We start from the raw sequence: 16,054 nt of genomic DNA, 5'->3' as shown, positions 1-16,054 counted from the left end.
CGCCGCCCCCGAGTGCGGCGGGCCCTGCTTCCTGGCTGGGGACCACCGGGCCAACCAGCAGGTGGCGCTCACCGCCCTGCACACGCTGTGGTTCCGGGAGCACAACCGCGTGGCCACCGCGCTGGCCGCGCTGAACCCCCACTGGGACGGAGACACCCTGTACCACGAGGCCAGGAAGGTCGTGGGCGCGCAGCTGCAGCACATCACCTACAGCCACTGGCTGCCCAAGATCCTGGGGGACCCCGGCATGCGGATGCTGGGGCGCTACCGGGGCTACGACCCCGACGTCAACGCGGGCATCGCCAACTCCTTTGCCACCGCCGCCTTCAAATTCGGCCACACGTTCATCAGTCCCGTCCTGCAGCGGCTGAACGACACCTTCGGGGAAATCCCCCAAGGCCACCTGCCGCTCCACAAAGCCTTCTTTGCCCCTTCCAGAATAATCGAGGAAGGCGGGATAGACCCGCTCCTCCGGGGGCTGTTCGGCGCAGCCGCGAGGCTGCGGGTGCCTTCGCCGCCGCCCAGCCTGGAGCCGACCGAGCAGCTCTTCCGCTCCGCGCGCTCCGTGGCCTTGGACTTGGCAGCCACCAACATTCAGAGGGGGCGGGACCACGGCCTCCCTCCCTACGCCGACTTCCGAGTGTTCTGCAACTTGAGCTCGGTGGAAAGTTTCGAGGATCTTCAAAATGAAATTAAAGATGCAGGGATTCGACAAAAACTGGAAAAGTAAGTGTGCAAATGGTGCTGGGATGAAAAGGTTTTTTGGGAGACGTGTTAAAGGGGTTTTGCGTGGATGGATTCGGTTGCCTGGTGATGTTATCGCGGGAGGAGTCAGATACAAAGGACGGGTTTCTAGATACTAAGCAGTAAGGCGCGTTGTCTCTCCGTGTTGCTGCCCCTTTGCTAGGACTTGCTGGTACGTCCAACCAGGAGAGGCTGGAGTCTGGTGCACCCGTGCTCTGGGGTAATCCAACTGAGGCATTTTTACTGATATGATAAGGCCACAAGTTTCAACGTAAAGCCTTGTGATAAAACCACCCATCACATTGGCTTTCGTAAGCAAAGTAGTGAAATGAAAACAGAAATTAGTTTTTGCCAAAAGAACAAATCATTCTAAATTTATCATCAGAATGTAAGTCGAAGCTCATTCACTACATCTTTAGTGTCTTTCAGTAAAGCATTAATATGTTCTTTTATTTTTTTAATTTTTAAAATTATTTTTAATGTATATTGTGTTTCTGAAAGAGAGCGAGAGCATGAGTGGAGGAGGAACACAGAGACGCTCAGCACTAACTCTGACTCTGACACAGGTTCTGTGGTAGGCTCGGTAAGGAGAAACCAAAAAACAAAACAAAACAAAACTTAAAGGCAACCTGGTTATAGGCACACGTGACAGCATCCTTCGCGACCTTGTACCATGAGGCCGCTTGGTCAGGCTACATGTTTGTATGTTACCATATGTGGGAGACGGGAATTGGAAAATATATTAAACTACAGCAGGTGGCGTTCAGGGGCTCAGTTCTTCAGAGAGCAACCCAACTGAGTGGTTCCGGCGGGAGTAAAGTCGCTTCCGGGAGAGAAGAGCCTCGTTGTCTCGAGTCTGTGTGCGAGAATCTTGCTACAGCCCCAGACTCCGAGCCGTGAGCACAGAGCCGCACTCAGCTCCCACACCGCCAGATCCTGAGCTGAGGTGAAGTCACAGCGTAACCGACGGAGCTACCCAGGCACACCCCCCTCTGGTACTATGTTCTCTACGTGAGATTCAGATTTCCTTTTAACTTACACGTAGAGTACATTTCCGGGAAACAACTCTAACTGTCCCTTACGATCACCACTGTTCGTCCGCAAAGTATTTAAAAAAAATGTTTCATTAAGAAGTTTTGTGTATAGTAGGCTAAATATAGAAGACTAACATGTTTATTAATAGCTTATGGTATTTTAATGTGAAATCTTTCAGAGAAGCTTAAACTTGCAAATTATGGAGCTAATTGTCAATATTAGGCCCATTTTTGTAATACTAAGGATGTGAGTGTTTTTATGCCTCTACAATCTGTTTCGAACTGATGTGGAATATTAAGCTGTGGAAAATGATGATCCAGGCAGAACACATCAGTATCCTGCAGGTTGAATTTGCAGAACTTTGACTTTTGACTCATGGAGACCTGGTTTAAACCTCTATTCCACCACCTGTTAGTGCTGAGAGCTTGTGAAAAGTGTTTGAACAGTTCAACATCTCCGAATATCTATAGAGTGAGAAGGTACCGCCTCCTCAGAGTTGTGCAAAGATGAAATTATATAGAATGTATGAAATTCCTAGTTCGGTTCAGGTGCATTGTGGGTAATCAGTCAGTGTCACCTGTGGCCGGATGTATTAGAACATTATCATTTCAGTTGTCAGCATCATTATGAGGTTGCACATCTGCTCTGTCCCAGCCCTGTGCTAGGCACTGAGATCCAAGAAATAGTGGTCGTGCTCTGGAGAGCCTGCGAGACTGCAAGGAAGGCAGGGGGCTGGCTGTGATCGGTGTGGAGAGGGCTGTCACAGAGACGGGAATTGAAGGTTATGGGAGCACAGAGCTGGGAAATGGAAGGTACGGTGAAGATACACAGGAAGCTACTGATAAAAGATGCCGTTTGATCTGCTTCTGGAATGTTCTTCGTGTGATAAGTTGAATGAAGTGGGAACAGTGGGCAGTATCCCAGGCCGTGGGAAGAGGCGGGGAGGTGTGGGGCTGTGTGGCAGGAGCCTGGGAGTAGAAGAGGGCGGGGGTAGCTTTTAAAGGGCCCTGTGTGCTGTGCAAGGGAGTTTGATCTTCCTCCCTGTTTAAAGCAGGAGAGTGACTTGAGGAGAGGCTTCTCTGTGGAATGCTCACCTGCACCGATGTCCTGGGAGGAAGAGAGGCTCCAGCAAGGAATTGACCGTTTCTGGAGCAATCCACATGAAGCGAGAAGGCAGCAGAGATAGGCTTATGGCGGCATATGCAACACCGTTTGTATTTTACGTGTTTCCTGTGCAGACATCGTCTGCATTGAATAAACCTGGAGGCAAGTTTTGCTTTGAGGTTCATCTGAGTCCCACTTGTCAGTTTGCAGCTAACTTGTAAATTCACCACCAATTACACAGTAGCAGAAATGTGTCCTCTTAAAATGTTCTCATCAGGAAGTCCTCCTGAATCCTAAGGTCAGGCTGCTGGTCTTGGCCACAGGCAGCATTAGGCTGGGACATAGGCACCCGCCCTCTGCTGCAGGGCGTGACTCGGCCTGCCAGTGGCCAGGGCGAGGCGGGACTGGCCTCTGAGGTAGACAGTGCCCACGCACCTGCTCACTGAGTGTGTGCACATGCGTGGCTTTCTGTGTGCTCCTTTAATGCATTTAGGGTCTTAGCACTGAGTATCTGACCACTAAAGAAGGAGTCCTCCTCCTTGCTTTGGGAGATATTGGAACTATGGGAACTTTGTGGAGCCTGGTGCATGTTCTCAGCTGGAGAGCAGGACTGACCGGCCTGGGTGGGGGCGGCGGGGCCGGAAGCCAAGCCGTGTCCCTTTCCTTTTAGGCTGCCTCCGGTCTGACTCTGTGCAGACATTCTTTGTGAACTTGTAGGAGAGCAGCCACACACTCATTCAACCCTGAGCACAAAACAGATGCGTTGGAGTCCTGTGTTTACCGAAGATCGCAGTGTGTTAGAAGGCGATCTCACTAAGGAGGGTGGCAGGCTTTGAATATGCTGATTTACACACAGTGCTTTCTTTACTCTCTCCTGTTACTTGTTATTTCTCTTCCTTTTTGTGTTAATTTGCAAGTGTGGGTTTAAGTTTGTTTCTAGACCTCTCCAATCAAATTGGAAACAAGTAGACGTATCCTTAGGTCAACAAAATAAATCCTGTCCCGCAACATTAAAAACTTCGTATTTTAGATAATCAAGACAGATTACTTCTAGGTTAAGGCAGAGAGATTCCTAGGTTAACAAGACCAGATTTGACTTTGGACTTTATTCTTTAAACAAATTGTAAAGAATGGAAGAAAAAGTAGGTTATTTACATAAAATCTCTACATATGTACTGAGAGGTGCAAATTGGGTGACAGAAGAGACCTAAGTACATGCTGGCATCTCAGAAGCCGTTCTCAAAGAGCTTAATTTTATTTTCTTGGATTTTAAGAATGCCTAAAATGTTTCTTCATCCTCGATCCTGGGAGCCAAATGGTACTTTAAGTGTCCCATAGCTGCAGTTTTACACTCTACAACAAGGGGCACATCTGCAGACATACTGCGTGTTACCGTAGGAGAGAGTGGAGTGGCTTCTGTATCGGCTTTTTGAATCGGCGAAAGCAGAGAATCATAAAAATAACGCGTAGGCACACTTAGGTGTTTTAGTATCACCCATCTGAGCACACGTTAAGTCCTGTAACTTGTGCTTTGGGGCAGGAGGGTGTGGGGAGGTGAGGGGGCAAAGTCCCGGTTCTGGTTTTACCGTGACTGCTTTGACACAGATCTGCTGATTACAATTCCCAGTCACATGGTTTGGGCATAAGCTTATGTGAGTATAGGTTGGTTCTGGAAGAGAACAGGAATTTTCCACGGAAGCGACGGTCTGAATGCAGATTTTCTTGTTTACGTTTAAATCTTTCCCCCGTAGTTTATAGTTACGTAACTCGCAACTAATTGGCATCAATGTTCGACTCTCCTTTTGATGATCCTTCCCAAACACTGAATTTTGTTTTCACAGGACTAAGTGCTCCCCTCTTTTTACACAAAGGTTTCATTATTTTATGTAACACATAATTAAGTTACATAATCCAGATCCCAAGTACGGCTGTGATGAGCAAGTGTGTAAACTCCGCTGACTCCTGGCTGACAGCTCGCGAGGCTGCCGCTGCGGCTGGGGTGGGGACCCCCCGCCCTGGGCCCCCAGTCCCTGACCCGGGTCCCCATCCAGGTGGGCGGGAAGGGGGAGCACCGAAAATGGGATTCTCGGGGAAGAAGATGTTGTCTAACATAACTGATATGTACTGTGCACTCTAGACATTTTGTAATAATTAAAATACTTGGGGCATATAAAAGGGCTACATATGATACTGTAAAACTAAAAGAAAGCCCAAGGGGTGGGGGTCTGGGAGAGAGGGCTGATGTCAGGAGGCCCAGATTCTTGCTCTCTGTTAGACAGATGGAGTTGTGTGATCTTGGATGACTTTAGATGAATTTTTTTGTGTTCTCATCTGCAAAGTGAGGATGTGTCACTTCACATCGAAGTGCTTCCAGGTCTCAGACCCCAGTTCTTTCAGTTAACTACTACGTGCTATAATAAACTGATAATTTAGGGGGTGCTCTTTAATAGTTTTTTGTTTTGTTTTTGTTTTCTGTTTTTTGGAGAGAGAGAGTGGGAGAGAGAATGAGTGGACAGGGAGAGAAGGAAAGTCTTAAGCAGGCTCTACACCTGGAGCAAGACCCAATCTCATGACCATGAGATCTTGACCGAAGCCAAAATCAAGAATCAGGTGCTTAACCAACTGAGCCACCCAGGAACCCCCAGTTAATAGTTTTGATTGACGTATAATATCTTCATATTCCAGAATATACCCCCCGTCTTTAAGTGTCATCAGGTCTACAAAGCTAATGATTTTTCTTCACTTCAGTTAATGTTAAAGGCAGGTGACAGTTTGCCACCCAGAAGTAAAATCTGATATTCCTTGTTGCTTCTGTTAGTACCTTCACGGTGGGTCCTTTATGTGGCTTTTAAAAAGCCAGAGCGCATGTGGAAATCCATGCTGTGGCTTTCCTCTCAAATGACCAACTGTTTTGCTGTGACCATCACCTGATCTGTCGCGGGAAAGCCACACTGGGACATTGTTTTAGTCACCGTTGAGTTCATTTCAGTAAGAAGGGTGAGATGCTCTGGAGTCTCCTCAAGGGGCTGAGGGCCTGGGGAGTCACCCACCACATCACCCTCTCATGGAGCAGTGGGAGCAGTGGGAGCGGGAACCAGCAGGATTTCTTCGGGAAGGTGGCGTCAGAGCTCAGCCCTGCGTGCTGCCCTCCACGGTGGCTGCATCGGTTTGCGTTCCCACCGGCGGTGCCCCCCCACCCCGTTCCTTTCTCTCCACATCCTCCCCCGCACGGTGTTTCTTGTCTTTTTGATACTGGCCATTCTGACAGGTGTGAGGTGATATATCACTAGGGTTTTGATTTGCATTTCCCTGATGATGAGTGATGTTGAGCATACAAAGATACAGACATTATTGTTTTTACTTGGACCTTGAAATCTTTTTCTATTTTTAAAGTTTAAATCCGAGTTAGCTAACTTATAATGTAATAGTGATTTCAGGAAAAGAATCCAGTGATCCATCGCTTGCACCCATGCTCAACAAGTTCCCCTCGACGCCCATCACCCATTTAGCCCATCCCCTCCACCCAACACACCACCAGCAACCCTGTTTGTTTTCTGTATGTAAGAGTCTCTTAGGGTTTGTCTTCCTCTCTGCTTTTATCTTATTTTCACATCCCTTCCACCATGTTCATCTGATTTGTTTCTTAAAGCCCATGTACGTGTGAAAGCATAGGATACTTGTCTTTCTCTGATTCATTACACTCAGCATAATGCACTCCAGTTCCATCCACGTAGTTGCAAATGACAAGATTTCATTCTTTTTGATCACCAAGTAATACACCACATCTTCTTTATCCATTCATCAGTAGATGGACATTTGGGCTCTTGTGGCTTTTCCACATCATGTCATCTGTGAAGACTCTTGACCTCCTCCTTGCTGATTTGGATGCCTCTTATTTCTCTGTGTTGTCTGAGGGCAGAGGCCGGGATTCCAGCACTATTGAATCACAGTGGAGAGAGACCTTGGTGGGAAAGCCTCAGCTTTTTCCTCCCCTCCTGCCTTTCCTCCTCTTCTCTCCCTTCCCTCCTCTCCCCTCCCCTCATTCCCTGGTCTGCCTGCCCTTCCCTCTCTCCTTCTCCCCCTCCTTTACTCCCTCCCTCCCTTCCTGCCTTCCTTCCTCCCTCCTTTCCTTGTCAAAGTTTTCATTTTCAAAAAGTTGTTTAAAGATCGTACCAAAATTATTCAAAAATGAATTACTTATTTTTTAACGTTTAAAAATATTTTTTGATGTTTTTTAAATTTATTTTGAGAGAGAGAGAGAAAGAGCATGAGTTGGAGAGAAGCGGAGAGAGAGAGAGAGAGAACCCCAAGCAGGCTCCATGCTGTCAGCACAGAGCCCAGCCGGGCTCGATATCACAAACCGTGAGATCGTGACCTGAGCTGAAGTCAAGAAATTAAGGGCAGTGAACCGACGGAGCCAACACGGCGCCCCATTTCTTTTTTTATAGGATTATTTTTCTCTTAAAAAAAACATGCTGTTTCTTTTTACTCTTTGCAAAACATAATAAGCAGGATGTGAGGACTAATTATCCATTGAGTGGTGAACATAAGTTCTCCAACAGAGAGAGGTCATTTTGAAAGCTATTTTTGAATCCTCTTTTGAAAATAGAATGTGCGTCTTTTTTGTGGATATGCTTAGATTTGTTCTTTAATAAGTACGAGGCTTTTTGTCACCCGTTCTCAGAGGGATGTGCGGCTGCCTCCGCATTTTTAAACTTCACCAATGAGGTAATTTATATTCCGTGCGTATACCTATCTGACAGCGGCTTCGTTGGGTACCAGTAAGGAAACAAAAACACTTGGTTTCTCCTCTTTCCCGCCGGAGGTACTGCAAGGGCCGACTCTCCCAGGACGCCTTCTCAACAGCCTGCACCGTCTGTCTCTGCCCCCCTGCCTCGCACTTTGCTCACGGCTGGGCCTTCCTCCCCTCCAGACTCCCGGCTCCTGTAATTCTGAACGTCTCTCAGCTTCTGTACTCAGACCTGCCTTACAGTGTCTTCCATCAGTGTCCGCCCTTTGCCTTTACTGAATGATGAGTATGTTAGCAGCTTCCGTTGCTGTAAAACAGTGACTTAGCCACTTCATGCTAGACCATTTGGAAAATCTTCTGGAAGCTAGGAACCTTCTTTTGCAGAGAAATACAGCAAAACTACACAACCCAGATTCTGCATGTATTATTAGAGGACCAGATTCCTAAAATCACCCACAGACACTCCCATTGATTTGACGAACATTTATTTGGCACCCATACTCATTCAGCACCCTCCCTGGCCCCTCGGGTTTGCGCATGTGCCATGGCTCCTCCCACACCTCGTCTCCTGAAGCTGCTGCTACCTCAGCTGAAAGCGCCCCAGATTGGAAACTGCCATCTGCTCTTAGTCCTTGCTCAACTGTCCTTGTCCCCTGATCCCTTTTGGAGGGAGTGACTTTGTTCTTTCAGCTACAGAAGGATACTAGGCTTTTTAAATATAGCCAGGCCTCCAGAGGAACAGCATTTTCTCTCCGCTTCTTATCTCTGCTTCTTTCTGTTCAGGATTTATTTTTCCTTCTCCCTCGGCTCCCTTATCTCCTGTTTTATACATATGGTGCACTGCTGACGGCCACCTCTTAGCTCCCAAGGTCATGTACAGTATTTCATGGCACAGCTCGCACAAGATTCCTGAGTATCATATTTTCTCTAAACCACCCTTCCAGAACTATCCATCTTACACGGTTGCAGCAGCTCACATTGCCAGACTCTGCGCGCCACGTTCAGAGCCTTCCTCCTCTTGGTCATTTCTATTCCGTCACATATCTGCCCTTCTAGAGAACATTCTACTTTAATGATGGGATTCCAAGAGTATGTCCTTCTTGGTTGCAAATAAATTATCTCATCCATCTCAGAGTCCCCAGAGCTGAGCGCCTGGCCTAGCACAGCGCACCAGCTCGGTAGCCACTGGGAAGTGTGGCCGCCAGGTCAGACTCATTTTCGTTCCCCAAGGGCCCTGGGTTTGAAAATTATTCTCAGTTTGAAACCTCTGACCAGACAAAGTTTTCTTAGGTGTAACCCACGTTTTTACACTTATCCGTACCAATTTACTTTTTCATCAAATATTTAGTGGCCTCGATTAACTATGATGTATACTAATTTTATACACCACGAAATGGAGAGTCCCAGCACAGCAAGCCGTGCATGTGTTTGATTTTGCATTACCTTAACCCCAATTTCAAAAATTAAAAACTCATTCAATCAACCTTGAGGCCCTGAAACAAGGAAAACACACGACTGAGCAAATACAAAGTGACACGAGGCCAATTAAAAATCAGGTTGTCACTCAGTTATACCCAGAGGTCCCCTTCTTCGAAGCCACTCGAGACCGTTCATTTAGCAAAAACGGAATGCAACATAATTAATCCAACACTTTACAGCTTGACATTTAATGACATTTAATTTAGCATCAGTTTGGTGGATTTTATTGTGATGAGTCTTAGTAATTGTGTTTTAGAAATGAATTTCTTTCAGAATTTGCCTTTATTCCTGCATTTGAAAATTGATGCTATATTAGATTATTTTACAATGATAATCATTGAAGAAATGTATACCAAGTTATACTATTATACTCTATATTATAGTAATATGTACTAATATTATCCCATCAATTAGTCCTGGTTCTATACAAGATGAAATGATAATACATACTTTATAGAATACTTTATAATGAACAAAATCTATGCTTCATTTTATTTTCAAATTCTGTTTTACCAAAAAATATATGTCTGGATGCAATCTAATATATTTTGTCTAAATCTCCCAAACTGACTAAACTAAAATTACAGGTTTTTTTTTTTTAATGTTTATTTATTTTTGAGAGAGACAGAGTGCAAATGGGGGAGGGGCAGAGAGGGGGAGGGAGACACAGAATCTGAAGCAGGCTTCAGTCTCTGAGCTGTCAGCACAGAGCCCGACGCGGGGCTCGAACCCATGAACCGTGAGATCATGACCTGAGCTGAAGCTGACGCTTAGCTGAGTGAACCACCCAGGCGCCCAGCAGTTTTAATCATTATATGGTGACTGTAACATGCAACAAAATGCACATATTAAGTGTAGTGTGATGACTTTGAACAGTATTCCTACCTGTGTAATCATCACCCAGTAAAGACAGAGAACCTTTCCTCACCTCCGAAATTTAGAAATTTACCTCCCGCTCTGTGCAGTTTATTTCACCATCTAGGTGCTCCCCAACCACCACGGATCAGATTTCTATCACTGTTAGTTTTGCCTGTTCTGGGACTTCATATAAAACGGAATCATACTGTCTTGCTTGCTCACTGTGCTTTTGAAAACTCATCTAGGTGTCACAGGTATCAAAAGATGGTATATTTTGTTGCTAATGTGAGTAGCATTGTTTGTATGAATGTACAGATATTTGTTTATTCCTTCCCCTGAGGTGGCCATTGGGATGTTTCCAGTTTGTATCTATTCTGAATGATGCTGCCAAGTCTTTTTGTGGATTTATGTATCCATTTCTCTTGGATGCAAGTCTAACAGTGTTGTTTCTGGATCACTTGTGAGCCCTGAGTCAATCTCTTCTTCAGGTTGGATACTTTCTACTGATTTTTCTTTCAAGGTCACTGACTCTTCTGCCATCCTCAGTCTCCTCTTATATATATCACGTCATATTTTCATTTCAGTGACACTGGTTCTAAAAATTTACATTTTTTTATGGTTACCAATTCTCTGTTGACATTTATCGAAATGTTAAGTGATTAAGAACATATCTTATGTAATTTTTGAATACATCGGTAATAACTGCTCTAATGTCCTTGCCTGATCAATTCAACATCCCAGCCATACTTTGGGAGTTGATTAGTATTGACTACTTCTTATGTACGGACCACGTTTTTTGTTTCCTGCCTGTCTTGTAACTCTTAAATGCCAATCATTCAACTACTGTGATTCCACCTTGGACTTGCGTAGGTTTTTGCTTTATGGTTCGTCTCCTTGGAAATATGGAAAGCCTAAGGTGTTACCGAAGCCTTGCTGACTTGGGCAGACCAGTCAGTCTCCAAGCTCTGTTTCCCATGCATATGCTAGGCTCTAGGCTTTCTTGGGATAGGTTTTATCTTCATAAGAACAGAGCTTATCCGAAGACGTGGCGTGCTGCACCTTGGCTGTCTGCCTGCGGTGTTATCAAGGTGGTAAAGGGGTCTTCTGTTCTGAGTCAGCCCCCTGTGGTAGTTGTTCTCTGTAAAACTGGGGCATTCGCTCCTGCTCAGGTGCGGGTTGGCGCAGCACTTCTCAAGGTCTGCACCCGTCCCCCGCAGGTTCAGCAGCTTCAGCTGCTGTGAATTCTCATGGGGACCCTTCAGCACAGCACATCCTTGAACTCCAGCAACCTACATGGCCTTGGGTAAGTTTCCCCCAGGCAGAAAGCTGGACCTTTGTGAGAAGTTTCCCTTTTCTCAAGTTTCTTAGGTTTATGCTGCCTATTGTCCAATGTCTGAAAACTATGCACTCCTATTTTGAAGTCTTACGGTTGTTTGTAATGAATGACCAGCCCCTTTCTGTGGTAGGGTCCCCCCACCCAAGGAAAAAACAAAACAAAACTCAAGGCAACCTGGCTATGTGCCTACTTGACAACATCTCTCACGACCTTGTAACAGGAGACCACATGTTTGTGTGTTACCAAATAGGAGAGATAAAGGAGTAGAAAATATATTTTAAAAACTAGCCGCATAGCACTTGGGGCTCATTTCTTCTGATACAAACCCAACTGAACGGTGCCGGCATGAGTGAAGTTGCTTCCTGGAAAGAAAAGTCTCCGTGTCGGGACTCTGTGCCAATCCTGCTACATTTCCAGTTACAGCACCATGGCCAGAAACAGAACCTTCTATTCATTCTAATGTAAGTAGTTTCCCCCCCTACAATTTAGCCTTAGTGCAATTGTTTAAACAAAGGCTTTTGCCTTCCTTAATGAAGTCTCTATTTGAACTTTCTCTCTACTTCCATCTGAATTTTTACAGCCATTCTCTGTGTGTTTTCTGGCCCTGCATTCCTGTTTTCTTACAGCGTCAGAAGTATGGCAGAGTACGAATTAGAGCATATCACCTCTCTGGTTAAAAGCATCATAGGACTTCCTCTTTCTAATTAGGGTAAGGAAAACACTGTGCTTGGAGACCAATGCCTTTATGCTCTGAAGCTGGCCTAAATTTTCAGCCATGTTCCTTGTTGTCTTCCCAAGCAAACCTAGGCATTCTCTGCTTTAACTATATCGCTATTTACTTTTTGCCTTTCCCTGAGGATGCCGAGATCGTTCTGGCGTTTGTGTCTTTGTATAAGCTACTCTTTCTGCTGGGAAACGTGCATCTCCTTCACCTACTCGTTTAAGCCCATGTCAGTCATTCAGATTCAGATCAGAGGTTTTGAATATCGGTACCCCTGCAGAACCAACTTGTATTCGGTGGTCTGTACACATTGTGTTCTTATTTATAGTAAAATACTTCCTTTTAAAAGTCTTTTATGTTTTTTATTTACTTTTGAGAGACAGAGAGAGAGAGAGAGAGAGCGTGCAAGCAGGAGAGGGTCAGAAAGAGAGGGAGACACAGAATCCGAAGCAGGCTCCAGGCTCTGAGCTGTCAGCACAGAGTCTGATGCGGGGCTCGAACCCACGAACTGTGAGATCATGACCTGAGCTGAAGTCGGACGTTTAAGTGACTGAGCCCCCCAGGCGCCCCTTAGTAAAATACTTCTTACTATAACTGCTTATGTCCTCAATTTGTTCATAAAACTGTGAACCTTCAGAAAATAGTGTTTCTCCTTAAACTTTCTGTCCTTCATGTCTAAGAACCTTCATATCTATGCCTGGTCCTTAGTAAATATTTGTTAAATAGCCAGAGGATTAATGAATAGAGTACAAAGTTTTTTGTTGTTTTATTTTGTTTTGGCTTTGAAATATTTCAGTTCTTGTTGTTTTAGATGAGGGATTTGGACTACGTAAATCTTAATAAATAAATTTAAATTGAAGTAAATTTTAATATAATAGATAAATTTTAATGTATCTTAAACAGTACAAAAAAAAGCCCTGTAAAAATAGCAGTGTAATTTGTTTGTGATTGTAACACGGATATGAGCATTGGGAACTATTTAAAACTCATTTCCAGTTAAGGAACTAAAATCTGAATTTTAAATAGGCAAGTTTATTTTTTCTTATTTTATAATTACTTCTGACCATTAATAGTCTCCAGAAGAGAATCACTTTAAGGACAGTGGTAGACTAAAATGTTTTATCAACCTTTTATTTATTGGCCCAAATCCTAAATAAAACACTTTATCAGACCTGATGTATATGGGTTCGTGCATGGCCTTTCTGTGAAGATCTCCATAGAATACCTACCGCAAAAACATTCATTAAAATACTAAACAATAAAATGTAACAAATAAGTTCTTTCTCATCTGTCAAGTGGAAAAGTTACTTTTCAGAAGCTAAGAATCTAATCAAGTCTCTGTTTTTTCTACGATGAGCTAAAAGTAGAAAATTGCTTTGTTACAAGGCTTGAGAAAAAAAGCAAGGCTAATTGAAACTAACATTTTGACTGACATATACATTGTTTACTTGTCTGCTTCGAGATCCATGTTCACGTATCCAGGGCTCTACCACCGAGTTGCTCGTGTGCAAATGCAGGCGGCTTACACTGGGCTGAGGAAGGTCGTGGGAGCAGTGGGGTCTTCCCAGGTCCCCTGTCACACTGTCCCAGAGCATGCCTGCTGTGCCAGAGGGGGTCTCGGCACACAGACTCTGCCTTGATGTGTGCAAGGGAAAAACACGGTAGCTTAGCTATTTCGATCACAAGTCAAACATAAATGAACGCCATATGCGGATTCCCCATCAAGGCTGTCCTTTTTTCTCGGAACTGCGGGTGGTCTGCCGAAGCCGATTTCCCTGACTGCGGGCGTGTTTGTGGCCGATCTATAGAACACATTTATTCCTCAGCCAAGGGCAGCTCAGAGCCATTAGCGTCAGCACCTGTAGCAAGAGAGGCACACGTAACCGTCGTTTGTTATAATCTTACATAATCTTCCCTGAGAAGATAAAGAAAGGCGCAGTGAGGAGCTCTGGAATTACACCACGAGAGTCCCGTTATCCAGTGACATTATGCAGGTGGCTGGAGACGGCGGGCTCACTGCGGAAAGTCAGTCCAAGGAAGTGCGGGTCTCGTTAGGCAGTAATAGACTTCTTAAAAAGTTTTCAAAGCTATTTTATTTCTCTGCTAAAAAAGAAAGAAGAAAGTGATAATATAGCTGTGTGCTGCCCGTTTCCCAGGGTGTCTTGTCCTGTTGTGATGTCTGCACGAGTCATGTCTGTTTAGTCTGTGGCGTTGTTTTCTCCCCTTGGAAACCCAATCATATCATATCTGCTAATCCTCCAATGTCCTCTCTTCCATGACTTCACCCTTTACTTAAACAAAAATTTTAACATTTATTTTTGAAAAAGAGAGAGAGAGCACAAGTGAGGGAGAGGCAGAGAGAGGGAGACAGAGAATCCAAAGTAGGCTCCGCTCTGTGAGCACGGAGCCCGATGTGGGGCTCGAACTCAGGAACCATGGGATCATGACCTGAACCAGAAGCAAGAGTTGGCCGCTTAAGCAACTGAGCCACTCAGATGCCCCTTCACCTTTTATTTTTTAATTAAGCATTACATTTCTTTAAAAATTTTTTGGTTGTTTCTTTGGTCCCATAATTTTCTTAACTCGCTTTTTTCTCTAATTTCTTTGATACAGTAAATTAAAAAAAATTATTATCAATGTCTTGGCTTTTCTGTTTGCGTGAAGGACCTTATCAATGCCACAAACATTTAAGTGCTGTTACGTGTAGACCAGGATTGGGAAGGAGGCAGGGCAGGTGACTTACACGGTGTCCCACACTGTGTGTCTCTCAGTGTGGTTTTGAAGACTCTGTTAAGTGCCGCTTCCGCCATCACGCGGGCGCTTTGGTGAGCCTGGAGTCTGGAACTGTGTCTGCAAAGCCAGGGGGCCAGGATTGCAGCGCTTAACGTGTCCCTACGCACATGTCGCCAGTGCATGTGGCCACATGGGCACATCACAGGTCCTTTCTGCGCCTGGGGAGGGCCCTGGAGGTTCCAGATCTGAAGAGTTATTTTCATTTGCTTCCTGGGAGGTCTGCCTCTGAGTCATTGCTTGGTGACTACACCAGCCGGCCAGAGCTATTTTCCGTTGTCCAAGCACCTGCCTCTCAGAGTTGCCCGCTCTGCGGCATCTTTGCAACGTGTGAGGCCCACAAACAGCAACCACTGTGCCTGTTTGGGTCAGGCCCGATTTGCACCTGGGGCTCTTCCAAGGAGAATCACTAAGTGCACCTGAGGGACAGGGCCAATCTCTTGGGAGCCCCTGACCCCGGGACGAGGGCTGTGCACCCCGGGGCGCATGAGAGGGAAACGGCACTGTACCTGCTACAACTTCAGAGTAAACGCGACCGCTCCTCAAGCCAGGCTCCAGCGCCACGCCGGGGGAGCTGGGGCTCACGGGCTGCCCGCCTGTTCTTACACATAGTTTTAGTGTTACGCAGCCCTGCCCATTCACTTGCACCCATTACAACGGCAGGGTTGAGTAATTGCAATAAAGTGTGAGGCCCTCAAACCAAAAATATCTCTTACCCGCTATTCAGGAACAAGGATGTGGATGCCGGTGCTAGTAGAATAAAGGCACAATAGAAGAGTGATGTTCCTTGATGAATTCTTCTAATTTATCCCAAGATGTGGGAATGATAGTGTTCACTTTATTTTTTTTAATGTTTAATTTTTGAGAGAGACAGCGTGAGCAGGGAAGGGGCAGAGAGAGAGGGAGACACAGAATCTGAAACAGGCTCCAGGCTCTGAGCTGTCAGCACAGGGCCCGACGCGGGGGTCGAACCCACGAACTGTGTGATCATGACCTGAGCCGAAGCCGGACTCTCAACCAATTGAGCCACCCAGGCGCCCCTATACTGTTCACTTTAGACTTAAATTTTTCTCATGTCAAAATAAGACAGACATTCACATATCAAATTTGTTCGAAATGGAAGTTCTGTCTTTCTTGTTAATCTTAAATTTTATGAATGTTAAGGCAACCATGTAGTATAGGAGATGCTTTTTTTGTTTAAGTAGTGTAAGGATGCAGGTCCGATCTGGCCCACCCC

The 16,054-nt window shown here is 45.3% G+C and overlaps 1 protein-coding gene across 1 annotated transcript in view; it reads left to right on the top strand.

Moving 5' to 3' along the window:
• Positions 1-16,054, top strand: part of PXDNL (peroxidasin like) — a 134,175-nt gene that overhangs the window by 64,456 nt on the left and 53,665 nt on the right. Inside the window, exon 16 of the mRNA XM_029924002.1 lies at positions 14-726. Coding sequence (XP_029779862.1) covers positions 14-726 — 713 coding nt within the window. The remainder of the gene's footprint in view (positions 1-13; positions 727-16,054) is intronic.

Source organism: Suricata suricatta, chromosome 15, assembly GCF_006229205.1.
Source record: "Suricata suricatta isolate VVHF042 chromosome 15, meerkat_22Aug2017_6uvM2_HiC, whole genome shotgun sequence".
In the NCBI taxonomy this organism is placed as follows: Eukaryota; Metazoa; Chordata; class Mammalia; order Carnivora; family Herpestidae; genus Suricata; species Suricata suricatta.
Note: the sequence above shows the minus strand (reverse complement) of the source record. Positions and strands in the feature narration are given on the sequence as shown.